Raw genomic sequence first — 16,363 nt, forward strand, 5'->3', positions numbered from 1 at the left:
AATCCCAGCACTTTGGGAGGCCGAGGCAGGTGGATCACAAGGTCAGGAGATTGAGACCATCCTGGCTAACACGGTGAAACCCCGTCTCTACTAAAAATACAAAAAATTAGCCGGGCGCGGTGGCAGGCGCCTGTAGTCCCAGCTACTCGGGAGGCTGAGGCAGGAGAATGGCGTGAACTCGGGAGGCAGAGCTTGCAGTGAGCCGAGATCGCACCACTGCACTCCAGCCTGGGCGACAGAGCAAGACTCTGTCTCAAAAAAAAAAAAAAAAGTGACCAGGGTGACCGAGGAACTGAGTTTTTATTTTTTGTAATATTATTCATTTGGTGAAATTTCTCATTTGGTGAAATTTCAGTAGTCACAGGGGCTGGGAACTGAGATATGAGACAGCAGCCTCCAAGGGCTTGAGAGACGCATTTTTGGGAGCTGCTGGTGCGCTGCAGCAACCCTGCCGCGTGGAGCAGGTCCTTGGGCCAGAGGAGGAGACACACTCTCCTGACTTCACTTCTGCACATATGGGATCTTCTTACAGAAAGGTGCTGGTAAAGACAGGAGTTTGAAAATGCTCTCCTCGGCCGGGTGCAGTGGCTCACGCCTGTACGAGATCGCACCACTGCGCTCCAGCCTGGGCAAGGGCGAAACTCCATCTCAAAAAAAAAAAGAGAGAGAAAATGCTCTCCTCAGCAGGGAATTTGAATAGTTATTTAATGAATGAATAAATGGTCAACCAAAGTGACCCTTGTTTCAGGCCCTGTCACTCCCAATTACCACTGGGGCGGTGACAGGGTCTAGAACAGGGTCTGCAGGCCTTCTCCGTGCAGAGGCCTGGTGTTCCATGCTGTGGGCTTTGTGCATCCTGAGGCCTCTGTTACCACTCCTCAGTGCTGCCACTGTGGTGCGGAGGCAGCTACAGATCCTATATGAATGAATGAGCATAGCTATGCACCAATAAAGCTGTATTTTTGGAGACTAACACTTGAATTTTGTGTGATTTTCGCATGTCATGAAATAATATTCTTTTCTTTTTTTTCTGCCAAACGTTAAAGAATGTGAAATCCATTGTTAGCTCTTGGGCCATACAGAAAAGCAAGCAGCTGGCGACATTTGGCCTGTTGGTCATAATTTGCCAGCCCCTCATTTAGAGAAATCAAAAGGCTATTCGTTACATAATTGTTTTCTTATAATGAGTTATTCAAAGACTACCAAATGCTACTTCATCTCTGCATAAAACAGAAGAAAGGAGTTAGTGTGAAGCAAGGATGTGTGTTTCTGATGCTTCTGAAGGGCACATCTGCACCCTAGACCAGGCCTTTGCACTTTCAAGTGCTGGGGACCGTGTGCTTGGGGAGTGCTGCATCTTGGGGTTTTTACCTGGTTGCCCAGACCTCAAGCCGCTATCGGAGGTCTGAAGCAGCCAGGTGCCCTAGAGAGGAGGTGGTGTCTGCGGAGGTTGGTCAAGAGTCTGGATCCTGGGCTCTGATGGGAATGAGCCCTGAGGCATGTTCTTGGTGCACCTGTTTTCATCTCTAAAGTGAGCCTGTTAAACAAATGGGGTTTTCCTTCAAATTTTAACTTTTGCTTTCACCAGTTAGGAATCAGATGGCGCTTTCTAGAATTTGTCAAGTTAGACCATCTCCACCCCACACAAAATTGATGGCAGACCCATGTACCTCATACTTGCCCCTTCCCAACTGGAACTTTAAATGTTTACCATATTTTAATCTGATTTTTAAATTACAGTTTCCCACTTATCTGTTGTAAGAAATCTTTGCAGCTGGGGGCGGTGGCTCACACCTGTAATCCCAGCACTTTGGGAGGCTGAGAAGAGCAGATCACCTGAGGTCGGGAGTTCGACACCAGCCTGACCAACATGGAGAAACCCAGTCTCTACTAAAAATACAAAATTAGCTGGGTGTGGTGGCACATGCCTGTAATGCCAACTACTCGGAAGGCCGAGGCAGGAGAATCGCTTGAACCCGGGAGGCGGAGGTTGCACTGAACTGAGTTCGTGCCATTGCACTCTAGCCTAGGCAACAAGAGCAAAACTCCATTTCAAAAAAAAAAAAATATTTTCAAGATACAAAAAACAGACCAGGCCCCAGTGGCTCACACCTATAATCTTAATTGCTTTGAGAGGCTGGAATCACTTGAGGCCGAGAGTTCAATACCACCAGCCTGGGCAACATACTAATACCACAAGATCACTTGAGCCCAGGAGTTAGTGGATGCAGTGGCTATGATGGCGCCACATTGCACTCCAGCCTGGGCGACAGAGCAGGACTCTGTCTCTGAAAATATAAAATGAGCTGGCCATGATGGCTAGGCACAGTGGCTCGTGCCTGTAATCCTAGCACTTTAGAAGGCCAGGGCAGGTGGATCATTTGAGGTCAGGAGTTTGAGACCAGCCTGGCCAACATGGTGAAACCCCATCTCTACTAAAAATACAAAAATCAGCTGGGCGTGGTGGTGGGCACCTGTAATTCCAGCTACTCAGGAGGCTGATGCAGGAGAATCGCTTGAACCCAGGAGGCAGAGGTTGCTGTGAGCCAAGATCGTATCACTGCACTCCAGCCTGGGTGAGAGAGCAAGACTCTGTCTCAGAAAAACCTGGGCACGATAGCTCAATGCCCGTAACCTCAGCACTTTGGAAGGCTGAGGCAGGGGGGAACGCTTGAGCTCAGGAGTTCAAGACCAGCCTGGACAACATAGTGAGACCTCATCTCCACAAAAAAATTTAAAAATGAGTCAGGCATGGTAGCACACACCTGTAGTCCCAGTTACTCCCGAGACTGAGGCAGGAGGATGACTTGAACCTGGGAGGTTGAAGCTGCAGTGAGCTGAGATGATGCCAGTGTCCCCCAACCTGGGCAACAGAGTGAGACTTTGTCTCAAAAATAATAAATTAAAAATTACAAGAACACAAAAAAATACGTGTCACTTGTAAGCTAAGGCATCAGAACGCCTGAGACATCTTTGCCTCCAGTTTCTTCTCTGTGTGAGTGAACATGAGCCAGGTGGGGTCATGACACGCTGACTGCTGACTGGCCGGCCTCCCACACTGAGCAGCTTCCCCGGCACCTGTTCCCATACTCATTGAGGGTTTGTATGAATGTACCATCTTGAATATATTTGGCAGCCAGTATTTATGTTTGTATTAGTGACAATAGAAAATGTAGTAGGCAGTGAGGTGGCTGAGGGGTTGGAGAAATTGGCATTAGTAAATGTGGGAGTAGCAATATGGAACTTTTTATTAAAATGCTTTATTTTGTATCTCTATTACTGTTTACGTTTATGAGATTCAAAACCATTTGTCTCTAGTGGCCTGAATTTAATTTAGCCAAGAATAAAAAGACTTTCCTCAGAGGATCTTTTAAGGTCCCTTCCAATGAAATGACTTTTTTTTTTTTTTTTGAGACAGAGTTTTGCTCTCGTTGCCCAAGCAGTGGCGCCATCTCGGCTCACTGCAGCCTCCATCTCCTGGGTTCAAGCGATTCTCCTGTCTCAGCCTCTCGAGTAGCTGGGCTTGTAGGCCCCTCCCACACACATGGCTAATTTTGTGTTTTTAGTAGAGACAAGGTTTCACTACATTGGTCAGGCTGGTCTTGAACTCCTGACCTCAGGTGATCTGCCTGCCTCAGTCTCTCAAAGTGCTGGGATTACAGATGTGAGCCACCACGCCCAGCCTGAAATGGCTTTATTTGCCACCCAGTTTGATGAATGAGACAGATTTGGGAGTTAGCTTTACTTTCTTTTTCAGCAAGTTTTTAAATGTTGGAAACCTTTCATAGAAGATGCAAACTTCTCGTTGTATTTTGCCTCTCAACCTGAACGCAGTTCTGACACTAGTGTGTTTTCAGAAGCTTTAGTCCTTATGGTGATGGACGAGAGCCCCTCGAGTGCCTTAGGAGCATCATGGTTGGGACATCACAGCAGCCAGGATTCCGTTTTAAATGTGAGGTAGGAGGGATCTGAGCACCTTTTACAGAGTGTCTTTTCTTGATGTTTTCTCTGCAGTCTTTAAACCAGAGGAGTTACGCCAGGCCCTGATGCCGACCCTAGAAGCACTGTATCGACAGGACCCAGAGTCATTACCTTTCCGGCAGCCTGTAGATCCCCAGCTCCTTGGAATTCCAGTAAGTTAATTCGTAAAATTAGATTATAACTTTGCTGGTGTGACTTTTGAGTGTCCATTGTTTTATCCCTTGAAATTAGATTATAACTTTGCTGGTGTGACTTTTGAGTGTCCGTTGTTTTATCTCTTGAAATTAGATTAAATAATCCCCCTGCCTTGAAGATTGTTCTTCTAATACAAAAAACTGTTGTCTGTTAACAGTTATCAATGAAAGTGTTTATTTTGTTTGATTTCACTTGTTCATGAAGCCCCGGTCCTTGGAGGGGTGCACTGAAGCAAGGGAAGCACATGCCCCTGAGACTTCACTTTATATTTGGATCCTTGTGTCACTTTTGTCTGAAAGAATTTATGAACATCAACTGTAAAAAAATATTTAGGCTTCTATCTTTTATATTCCTGGATAGCCTTGCAAAGGCCATGGGGACCCAGCAGATTCTATGTAGCAGTAATTACTAGCCTTGTGTTTATATTTGTCTTGGAATTTCATTTTGCTTGCCAGGATCAAGAGTGAATATCTAGAAATACACACTGTTTGATAAACTGGTTCACTATTTTAATTCAGTGGATTAAAGATCTATTTTTAAAATTTTCTGTTAGAAGTATCTTTTAACAATTTTTCTTTATCTTTGCCTTTGAAGTATTATAATGCGATCATACCTGAAAATACTAATTGTACTTTTAGTGAGTAAAGTTAGTTGCATCAGAGGTTATTTTCTTTTCATTTCCCATTTCTTACTGTTGGGAATGGAAGTTATTTTGGTACTTTCTGTTTCTATTATTTTAAAACAAAGCTGCCAGATATGACTGGCATTTGGATGTTGGGGAATTCCCTGAGACCATTGTTTTTTTTAAAAGGATTATTTTGACATCGTAAAGAATCCCATGGACCTCTCCACCATCAAGCGGAAGCTGGACACAGGGCAGTACCAAGAGCCCTGGCAGTACGTGGACGACGTCTGGCTCATGTTCAACAATGCCTGGCTCTATAATCGCAAGACATCCCGAGTCTATAAGTTTTGCAGTAAGCTTGCAGAGGTCTTTGAGCAGGAAATTGACCCAGTCATGCAGTCCCTTGGATATTGCTGTGGACGCAAGGTACAGTTTTAAGTTTTTCCAGAAAGTGAATTTTCCTAGTTAATCCAGCCAGAAGGGTGTTACACTAATATGAGACCACACCTGTGTACTGGGAGTGCATATGTGCAGTCTGCTCTCTGGTGACACAGTTGATGCCTGAAGTGATGTGATGGGTGATCAGAGCTGGGTGTATAGGCACTTACTGAGGGAGGCCATGAGGAAGCATTTCTGGCTGCCCCTCTGCCCGTGGTACCTGTCTGTAATAAATGTTTCTTAGAGCCAGTTGTATCACATGCTATCTCAAAATGTCTTTAAAGCTACTAAAATTGTTAGAAAACTATCTAATATACCAACAGAGATAATTTACTAGTCTCTATAGTAGACTAGGACATTATAGGACAGTGAATGGAATGTATTTTTATATAAAAGTATTTCTCCTTTATTTTTGCAGTATGAGTTTTCCCCACAGACTTTGTGCTGCTATGGGAAGCAGCTGTGTACCATTCCTCGCGATGCTGCCTACTACAGCTATCAGAATAGGTAAGTGTCAAGCAGCATCCTGTATTATGTCTTAGGGCAAGGCACGTTCATCTGGTTATAGTCTGTGTACATTATTTCTTTCCTGAAGTTCCAATAAAAAGTGGTCCAATTTTAGGCCGGGTGTGGTGGTTCACACCTGTAATCCCAGCACTTTGGGAGGCTGAGGTGGGAGGATCGCTTGAGCCCAGGAGTTACGTTATCAGCCTTGGCAACATAGTGAGACCCCCATCTCTATTTGAAAAAAAGAAAAGTAGCTCGATTTCAGTGTCTTGTTAGTCACACGGATAGGCCCATGGCCTCTTAGTTATAAAGCATACTTTTATAGTGTAAAAACTGTAACCTCTGAGTCAAGTCTTGCCGTACTACTTAATTAGGTACGTTCTTTCTTCAGCCATGCCTGTTCTAAAACGCAACCCTAGAAGCAAGCGTCTGAAGTTGAGAGTAACTCTGATAAAGGTTGGCATGCCTTTTTTAAGATGTTCATAGAGTAGAAAATGTGGATTTTACTATTCTGCCTGCAAATATTTGCCTGGGTAATTTGGCCAGGTCAGTCTCATGGAAAGACTTGCACAAGTGCTACTTCCTTTGAGGCAGAGGAAAAGGGTCCATGATCTTTATTTTTAAATTTGACACTAGCAGCATGATACAAAATGAGATCTGGTGTTTTAATTGAGTTCAAGAATCACCCTCCTATTATAAGATGGCCATTTCAGGATTTTGTGAGTGGTGGATCTGCTTAAGAAATACTTGCCATTCTTTTGGAATATGAAGATGGCTAAAGAATAGATCTCCTGTCTTAAAATAGATGGAGAATGAAAACAGTATTTTTTGTTGTGGTTTCCCACACAAATACACCTTGCGTAGTTTTGGGGTTGTTTGAGAAGTCAGCTTATCTGTACCGCAGCGTGTAAGTGTCCATGTGCGGCTGCAGTGTAAGCACACCATGCGTGGAGGCACAGGTCAGGAATCTTGCTCAAACTGTGACGTTGCCTCCATTTTATGAGCCAGCAGCTGGATTCTCTGTGGCCAAGATAGAGCTTTGTGCCTGTTCTTTGTCTTTAGGTTCAAGTATTAACCGTCAACACTGGAGTTTGGCGTTTTTTATTATTTCACTCTCGTTTGGATGCAGTAATTATGTCCTATACTTCAAAGAAGACAGAAGCCTTTTTGTTATTTGTTCACAGGCCTGAAAATGTTGGAATTTTGTGGTTGTTTTAATTCTTCTATGTTTTTTAAAAAACCATATTCAAGATAAGTAATAACTCCCATCAAAATCCTGTATTTTAAAAAATCCTTTTGACACAAAAATGTCTCTAAAAAAAGGTTCCTAAGCCTTTTCTATTAGGAATAAGCCTGGCCTGCTTATTCCTATTACTGTTCAGTGTAGTGAAACACCAGTGCAAGGGAGAAGGGCAGACCCTAAACTGCATCTCTGCTGGAAGTGCAGCCTGTGCAATTGTCCTGCTGAAAATAGTTTAACATTCGGAGTCTGATTTCCATCTCAACTTCCCCTTTATCAATAGAAACATTTTATGATCAAGTTTAAAATGATACCATTGCCCCTTCCTAATGGAATCTCTCCCATAGTGACTTGCTGCTCTTCTGGAAGTTCTGGCCACTCCTTTTACAGTTTTAGCCCCATGACTTCAGCACACCCCATGATGTATTAATGTATTAAGCTTAGCTTTGTCCATGATACAAACAATAGCGTCTTCCCTCGCAGCCTCATTTTGTCAAGTCCCCAATGATGAAATAATGAATAGGAATGCACTTTAAAAACCATTTGTGCCAAGCAAAATAAAGTTAATGATATCTTAAGAGAAAGGTTGATATTAACTATACCCAGAAAAATGCCACCCCTGCTACGTTGCCCAACACAGTTTTGGTCTGTAAGAAAGGTAGATTGTTTACCACTCTCTCTAAAGTGTTGTGGGGCCTGTCCCTGGGTCTGTTGGAACCCTGCCTTTGCTGATTTGCACAGATTTTGGTCTTTTACATTGAGAGCAATTAAAGTTAAATGGAATTGGTAGGATCAAAGAGTCATTGATGGCGTATAAACACAGGACCATCTTGAAAGTTCTGAAACGTCTTATTTCTGTATAGAACTTCATTTTTACTGGGCACTTAGAACAATAAAAAATCCTGCAGACCATTTAAACAAGTGAAACCCTAATATATAAGTGAGCGTATGGTTACGTTTTCACTTGTTTTCATACTTTGCAAATTTGAAAGTAACTCATGTTGGAAGAACTGTTCTTTAGCTTTCCCAGTTAGTATCTATAGATAATATAAATATTATCTATAGATATTCCCAGTTATTCATATGTACTGATATGGTACTTAAAACAATCTGCATTTGAAAACTTACTCCATATATTAAATTACCCTTACAGATAAACTATGCAGTTACATTGTACTAACTTTAGCAACCCTGAAATGCATCATTACTGGATTATGTGAAGTATTTCTCCTTTGCAATTCCATATTCATCAAGCTGCTTCCTTCACACCAGGCAAAATGTCATCTGGGTGCTTAAGTTGAAAAGCAAATTTCTAAATCTTTATGTGTTTCCAGGGAGAATAAAGTGTGGACTAGGTAAGAAGGTAGGGGCAGTCTGGCAATAACATCTAGCATTCACTGACTGCCAGGGTTGCTCTAGCTGATTTTACTAGTTGGGGGTGACTGCTGTCTGTTCTGTGTGCTTTCTTCATCTCTCAGAACAGTAATAAAGTGAAGCCACGGGCCCCTCTTCCTCCCCTTGTTAAACATGAACAGGCTAAATTGTCCATTTCTCCAGCAGTTTTGGGGCAGACGAGGAGTCTGTTGAGATGCTTTGCCTCCCCGGTTTTGATCCTTGGATTTTCCAGGATGAGAGTCAGTCATACAGGAAGAGCCTCAGTTTCCCAGCCACCGCAAGGGTTGCCATTCCACCTCCAGTGTCTCCCTCTGTGTCACTTTCCTCGGTGGGAAAAGATGGGTTTATGGTCCTTGTTTCCTGGATGTTGCTGGACTTGCTGTCCTTGAATAGAAGCAAAGAATTTCTCCAGGATTTTAAAACCATTTAGACTCACCTGTGATTACAATGGGAGTTTCATTTCAGAATGTCTTGAACCGTCCCTTCTAGCTGGCCATAGTGCTGTGTGTTTGATTGTAACATGAATGGAGCACTCAATTTGGAGTTTTACTTATAAAAGGGAAGTATTGGGGATTGAGGGAATGTCTTTTTTGCATATCGTTTTGGTTGCCACTGAATTGGTTTATAGTTTCCGTACTTTAATTCCTTCTTGCCAGTGATGACCATGCCCTCCTGCACATGGAAGTTCTTCTCCATACAGGATTTTAGGATATTTACAAAATAGTGAATGGCCAGAATATTGCTGTAGTTCATTCAGGAAAAAAAAAATACATATTTAAAGAAAAACATTAATCTGCCTGTTCCCTGTCAGAGTTTTAAATCCTGACATAATTTATTAGTTGAGTTAGTCCCAAATAAATTAGTCCCAGCAAGAAACGTTCATTAATCCAGTGAATCTGTCATGTTCCTCATCAACCAAACGCAAAAAAAAGGGCTCATCTTGAGATGTTGTGCATGCTCTGAAGTTGTATGCTTTAAAATGTGCTGTGTGTGTGGGGTTAGTGAAATACAGCAGACAAAATGCTCAGTATATTGAATTAAGATTAGATTTGGGACTTGTGGGGGACCTGTCCTAGTGGTGGTGAACTGGCCACACGGTGGCCCACACCTCAGTCTCCTGTAGCCGTGTGAATGCGCAAGTGAGTGAGACTGCAGCTGTCGTGTCCCGTTCTGCACTTGGTGGTTCAGCCTGGCGCTCGAGTCCTGTCGCACTGTTTTTAATACTAATCCTTCCTGGCATCTCGTAGACATAGTTTTGAGCACTAAACCGCATTTGTGCTGCCGTTGCTACCTGACACTCATTCTTCTCGCTTGTGTGATCCACCTCCGCCCACTTGTTTATTTTTACGGTATTCTTGTGTACTCGTGTCGTTTTATGCAGCATCAGCCTGCATTTCTGTTGATTTCTCATTTATGTTCTTTCCAAACATTTAGTAGTTTTTATTTTAATTGTTCATATTTGATAGCTTGAGCCCAGGCTCTATATTGTCTTACAAGAAATTGGGGTGATGGATAATTTCTCAAATGCAGATTGTTCTTTAAAGATTAACTCTAAATTCACTTAACTTGGATTGCCCCCAAGTCAGTACAGTCATTGGCTAAGTCTCTCCAATTGATGGATGATTGGTCCCAGTACCAAAAATGTCACATCAAAGCTTAGAATTGAATTTTCAAAGATTGTTCATGGATTTACATATATTGTATTTCTTATACAATATATCACATTTCTTACTCTGTATATTCATATTGATAAATGGGTGGAAAGTCTTTGACCCTGACTGCATTTATGTTAAATGTTTGTCTAGAATATGGATTTGGTTTCATTTGTATTGTAACACAATTAACTGAATGATTAACATGAAAAAAAAAAAAAAAAACAGGAAAAAATTAAAATCAGTTCTGGGTGCTCAGCATTTTCATGCATTTAAAGATCTGGCTTAATACCGGAAATAAAATCTCTGAATTGCTGTCAAGCATAAATTTTCCATTTTGAAAAATAAAGCTATTTCAGTGTAAATTGCTTTTTTAAGGCCTTTTGTCAGACTGTTTTGTTCAAGTAAATTTTTCCATCTCAAACCCTAGAGTTATATTTGACTTTCTCTGAGTAAGAACAAAATTCAGATTCCTAAATTTGGGCTCCATGCAATTCTAGTATTAACAACTCCTTGAAAACATTTGCCTCTTGGAGCCGGACCGAGCCTGTCGTTGTTAGTGATGATGGCCTGTGATGTGTGCAATGAGACCGAATGCTAATCAATGCTTTGCCTTGGCTTTCTGCTCTGTGTTGTCTTGGTGTCTGCGTCTTACCTCTGTGTCTGTGCTATTTGTTCCCTTCCTTGTTCTCTAATCCTGCCTTTCCCCACCTGCCCCCTGTTCCTTTCATTGTCCTCACTGACCCATCAATCAACCAACAACGCCCCCCCTTCGTCGTGGTGCTCTGCCCTGCTCTGATTGGTGGCTTCGTTGCTTGGGTGGCTGTGTGTTATGATGGACCAGTTCACCCAAGTATGGCCTTCTTGCTGACAGGTATCATTTCTGTGAGAAGTGTTTCACAGAGATCCAGGGCGAGAATGTGACCCTGGGTGACGACCCTTCACAGCCCCAGACGTAAGTACCGTCCTGTCATTTTTTCTGGGGTGAGGGAGGGTGACCTTAAATTGTTTTTTCCTCTTACCAATGACTGTAAGGAAAGTACCACTGCCATTTTGACTTTCATGCAATGTTTTTTGGTTTTTTGTTTTTGAGACAGGTTTTCATTCTGTCACCTGAGTGGTGTGCAGTGGCACTATCTCAACTCGTTCAAGCAATCCTCCTTTCTCAGCCTCTCAAGTAGCTGGGATTACAGGGGCACGCCACCATACCCAGCTAATTTTTTGTATTTTTTGTAGAGACGAGGTCTCGCCATGTTGCCCAAGCTGGTCTTAAACTCCTACACTGAAGCACAATCCACCTGCCTGGGCCTTCCAAAGTGCTGAGATTACAGTGTGTAGTGTTGTGGGGTTTGTTTCATATTAATTATGCTCGCATTTAATTTGAATATGTGTATACATACACATTTACACTGAAAAATGTGTTTTGGCTGAACCACAGTGCCACTTCTGCCTTTATCATTCAAGGCAGTGGTACTATGGCTTACCACTGTAGACCACTGCTCTCTCTTGACCTTGGTTTGTCTTTTCTTCTAAAATAATTGGTTTTTCCTAGTTGTTGTCAACTTCCATTTTGGGGAATTATAAATTTTCTTTATTTTAATTTTTATTTTTTTAAATGGGGTCTCATTGTGTTACCCAGGCTGGTCTCGAGCTCTTGGCCTCAAGCAGTCCTCCTGCCTTGGCCTTCCGAAGTGCTGGGACCACCATGCCCGACCATGTAAATTTTCAGTTATACCTGAGAAACCAGGTAGCCCCATTAACAGAACTGGCAGTAGCAAAAAATGAGTTTGGTGTACATGCCTTGCCCTTTACATTTAGTTTATCTCTACTTAAACCTCCATCCTTTCAGTTGCTGAGCTCTAATGCAGATTAATGGATTCCAGTACCCCATTTTTTGGCCTAAAGTATAAATGTGTCTCCGTCCCTCACTAGTGCTTTCTTTACCTATTGTTTATCGGCTCCAAAGTGGACAGGTATGACTTTGTTAGTTCATTCCTGCACAGGATTAAACTTTTATTTCCAGTATTTATTATCCAGCAGTTACCTTCGAGTGATAGAATGGCGTGTGTGTGGCAAGAAAAAGCAAATGCACAAATTGTGTTATCAACTCATTTCTATGCTTGAAATGTCTAAAAACCTGCCAGCCACCCACCGCATCTGCCCAGGTCTACCGTTCCCTCTTTTCGTCTTCCATGACTTACTGGGAACTTACTGAGTTCCCTAGTCTTCCATGATTCCTAGCACCCTACCCACAGTGTGACTTCCCCCAACAGAAAGGAAGGCTTTGCCACAAGAGCGGTTTCCAAGCAGTGTAGGCACTTACGCTTTGCCATTTTCTTTGTTCAAATGCAGGAAAAAACCTAACTTGTAAGACATACAAACCAAAGTGACTGAAATTCTACATTTTTAATTTATTTCCCTTGTCATCTTAATTCTCTTTAGTTGTGTGATTAATAATTGGATTGTTGCTTGAGCAACATAGTGAGACCCCCATCTCTACAAAAAATGAAAAAAACTTAACAGGTCGTGGTGGTTTGTATCTGTAGTCCCAGCTACTTAGAACCGGGGTGAGTTTGAATTCAGCCTGGGCAACATAATGAGACCCCCATCTCCACAAAAAATCAAAAAATTAGCCAGTCGTGGTGGTGCATTCCTATAGTCCCAGCTACCCAGGAGGATCACTTGAGCCTTGGAGGTTAAGGCTGCAGTGAGCCATGATCGCGGCACTGCACTCCAGCCTGAGCAGCAGAGCAAGACCCTGTCTCTGAAAAAAAAGAAAGAAAAGAAAATAAATGGTAGTGGAATATGTGGAAAAAGAAATTGTAGTGTTCTGAGAAATTAAATTTTCTGTTCATTCCGTTATTATATGTACTTGAGATTTTAAAGGACCATCATGTCTTTTTGTTTGAAGAACTAGTTACAAAATCACATTCCAGAGACCCTATAGTTTATACTCAGCAGATAAATTTTAGTTAATACAAGATGTTTTCTTTTTTTTAAAACAAGGACAATTTCAAAGGATCAGTTTGAAAAGAAGAAAAATGATACCTTAGACCCCGAACCGTAAGTATATAGCTATTTCTTTTTTACTTTTAATTTTGGTATGAAATTGGTAAAGTTACTCCTTATGGAGTGCGTTGTGGGTAAAAACATTGGGAAGATGTTGCAGTAAGTGGAATTTCTTGTGTGAGATTATCTTTTAGATATAGATTCTTTTTAAACTTAAACAAAATATGTATGTTTCTGTAACATGTTCTCTAATTACTGGATTTTAACAATGATAAAATTAAATAGATGTTTCAGTTCTATGAAAACCTCTCTAATAATTTGGTCATGGGTGTCTTTAAGAAGCCATTTAGTATGAATCTTTAGAGACCAAAGGTAGGAATATTTGGTGGGATAGTACTAGTAGTATCATTTAAAGGGAAATACCAGAAAGAAAATCTCTTGGAAACTGCTTTCTCAAATAATGTAAAGCTTGGTGCATGTTCTTGCCATTGTTAAGCACTTTCTACAGTGATGAATGAGAGTGTTGCATTTGCTAACCTTGCTTCATAACAGCCCCTAAAGAGATGCCAGAATTTCTTCAGTGTGGTAGCCTCTTCCCAGGTCCCCAGTGTAAAGTTCTGAGGGCACTCCAAATTGGCATGGCGATACTGGCTATTTTTTGTCCCCACGGTGAGCACAGGCTCCAGGAGCATTGGCTGCTTGGGAAATGTGGGCTGTGACTCAGCCAAAGCAAGAAACAAATCCTGCTCTCCCTATCCTGACCCTCTCACTCCAGGGAAGCCAGTGGCTAGAGTGGCAGGCACAGATTTCTACCCAGGCCACCTCTGGAAACCTAGCTTGACTTTCAGCAGGTTATTTCATCTCTCCCAGCACCTGGTACACAGACAGGACGATGATGTGAAATCCTAGAGCTGTAGTCTTGGTGAGATGGCTGGGCAGAGCGCCCACCCCTCTCGTGACCAGCAGATCGTTTTTCCTGACTTTCTACCTTTCTTTTCACATTGTGTCTTTCTCTCCGTGGCTTTATAGTTTCGTTATGATTTATATCTACTTCTCTTTTCCACCCCACCCCCCGAGATGAGTGTTGCTCTGTCCCCCAGGCTGTAGAACAGTAGCACGATCTCGGCTCACTGCAACCTCTGCCTCCCGGGTTCAAGCAGTTGTCTGCCTTGGCCTCCCGAGTGGCTGGGATTACCAGCCCAGCTAATTTTTTTGTGTTTTTAGTAGAGATGGGGTTTCACCATCTTGACCAGGCTGGTCTTGAACTCCTGACCTCGTGATCCACCCATCTCGGCCTTCCAGAGTGCTGGGATTACAGGCGCGAGCTACCGTGCCTGGCCGACTTATATCTACTTTTTAATTTCAAAATATATTACATTCAAGTAGTAGGTACCAGGCAGAGGGAATACATGGATGGGTAAAGGGGTCTCCTTCTTCATGCTGGTTGTAGTCTAGAGAGACAGCTGGGTAATGGCACAGCCTGCAGCAGGAGACAGTGCAAGTGAGTCCCAGACAGAAGGGACCCCGCCTGGGCAGAGCGGCATCATCACAGTTGGGCCTGGTTTCCTGGACAAGGTGATACTTGTGTTGAAGCTGCAGAGCATTCTAGAAACAAAGACATGAAAGAACACAGGTTGCTCAATAAAACTACAAGTCCCCTAGAGTGGGTGGTTGGTAGGCAGAGATTAACTTCGTGAAGGGCCATTTCACTGTCTCTTGACAATAGACTTTATCCTATAATGTACTGAGGAGGTTTTGAAGAATAGCATTGGTTCTAATGTAGGAAGGTCACCCTTGGTCTATGAGGTGAATTGTTCAGAAGAGGAAAGACATTGTTCTTTAGTAGAGAAATTAGTTAAGAGACACAAAGCAGCAGGAGGCAAGAAACTGAAACCCTAATTAAAGCAAGAGTTTTCGGAGCCAGGCAGGGGGGCTTGTTGGGGGGCTGAGGGAAGGGGAGCCACCTAGTTGGCCAATAATAATTGGGAGTGAGAGAAAGGGGGAAATTCAAAATGGATGTCATGGGGTCTAGAATACACAGTGTTTTGTTTGGATTTTGTTTGTTTGTTGTTTTTGAAACAGGGTCTTGCTGTGTCACCCAGGCTGGAGTGCAGTGGTGCAGTCATAGCTCACTGCAGCCACAACCTCCCAGACTCAAACATCCTCCCAGCTCAGCCGCCTAAGTAACTGGGACTACAGGCACACACCACCATGCCCAGCTAATTTTTTAATTTTTTGTAGAGATGGGGTCTCCATATTTTACCCAGGCTGGTCTTAAACTCCCAGTAGGCCGGGCGCGGTGGCTCAAGCCTGTAATCCCAGCACTTTGGGAGGCCGAGACGGGCGGATCACGAGGTCAGGAGATCGAGACCATCCTGGCTAACACGGTGAAACCCCGTCTCTACTAAAAAATACAAAAAAATAGCTGGGCGCGGTGGCGGGCGCCTGTAGTCCCAACTGCTCGGGAGGCTGAGGCAGGAGAATGGCGTGAACCCGGGAGGCGGAGCTTGTAGTGAGCTGAGGTCCGGCCACTGCACTCCAGCCTGGGCGGCAGAGCGAGACTCCGTCTCACAAAAAAAAAAAAAAAAAAAAAAAACTCCCAGTAAAACAATCCTTCCACCTCAGCCTCTCCACATGCTAGAATTACAGGTGTGAGCCACTGTACCTGGCCCAAGTGTAGTTTTGGGGGGCACTGCTTTTCCCTGACATGGGAGGGAATAGTTGAGAGCAGGGGACCTTTGGAGACGGCACAGGAATTGAGGAAGTTCTTAGCCCCAACTTTTGAAATTCTTAGCATAAGGGAAGAGCTCAGTGACTGGGTTTTCAAAGACAGGGCTTGTGGAGGACAGCACTGGAGGAAAGGAGTGCAGATTCAGAGCAGCTGCCACGTAGAAGGCAGAGGGAGCCAGACGGAGCTGGGTTGTCAGAGAGTGCCACAGAACCGTGAACGGGTGCCGCCATGGTTTCACAGTTTTGTGTGTGTGTCTTTTCTTTCCCTCCAGCAGACTGGGCAGAGAAGGCTGATGAGGATAGACCCATGGCTAAGGGCTTGCATAGCACGTACAATGGACAGATTAAGGGAACAAGGGCAGGGGCACACTGTAGAGGAGCCATAGCTCAGAGCTCAGGAGCACACAGGGAGTCACATTACTCACCAGTCCCTTCAGCCCCTCCTCAGAGGTATGCATTGTGGAGGCAGCAAGGGAGGGAGCTGACAAAAACCAAAGGTCTGACCTCAAGGCATCTTGGCATTTAAGATTCCTGGGTAAGGCAGTTCCTGGAGGTGACGGAGCTCTGGTGAGCCGTGGTTGTGGGCTGCCA

At 43.4% G+C, this 16,363-nt stretch overlaps 1 protein-coding gene across 7 annotated transcripts in view; it reads left to right on the top strand.

The window, feature by feature from the left end:
- The window catches only part of CREBBP (CREB binding protein), a 156,709-nt gene that overhangs the window by 116,908 nt on the left and 23,438 nt on the right, over window positions 1-16,363 (top strand). For 4 of the 7 annotated variants that reach the window (XM_017953147.3, XM_017953148.3, XM_021931710.2 and 1 more), the window contains 5 exons: window positions 4,015-4,133; window positions 4,988-5,227; window positions 5,658-5,746; window positions 10,878-10,988; window positions 13,040-13,096. In XM_017953147.3, coding sequence (XP_017808636.1) covers window positions 4,015-4,133; window positions 4,988-5,227; window positions 5,658-5,746; window positions 10,878-10,988; window positions 13,040-13,096 — 616 coding nt within the window. The remainder of the gene's footprint in view (window positions 1-4,014; window positions 4,134-4,987; window positions 5,228-5,657; window positions 5,747-10,877; window positions 10,989-13,039; window positions 13,097-16,363) is intronic. The other 3 variants (XM_003916457.5, XM_009195876.3, XM_021931711.2) reach the window with 1 other exon arrangement.

This window comes from Papio anubis, chromosome 18 (genome assembly GCF_008728515.1).
Source record: "Papio anubis isolate 15944 chromosome 18, Panubis1.0, whole genome shotgun sequence".
NCBI lineage: Eukaryota > Metazoa > Chordata > Mammalia > Primates > Cercopithecidae > Papio > Papio anubis.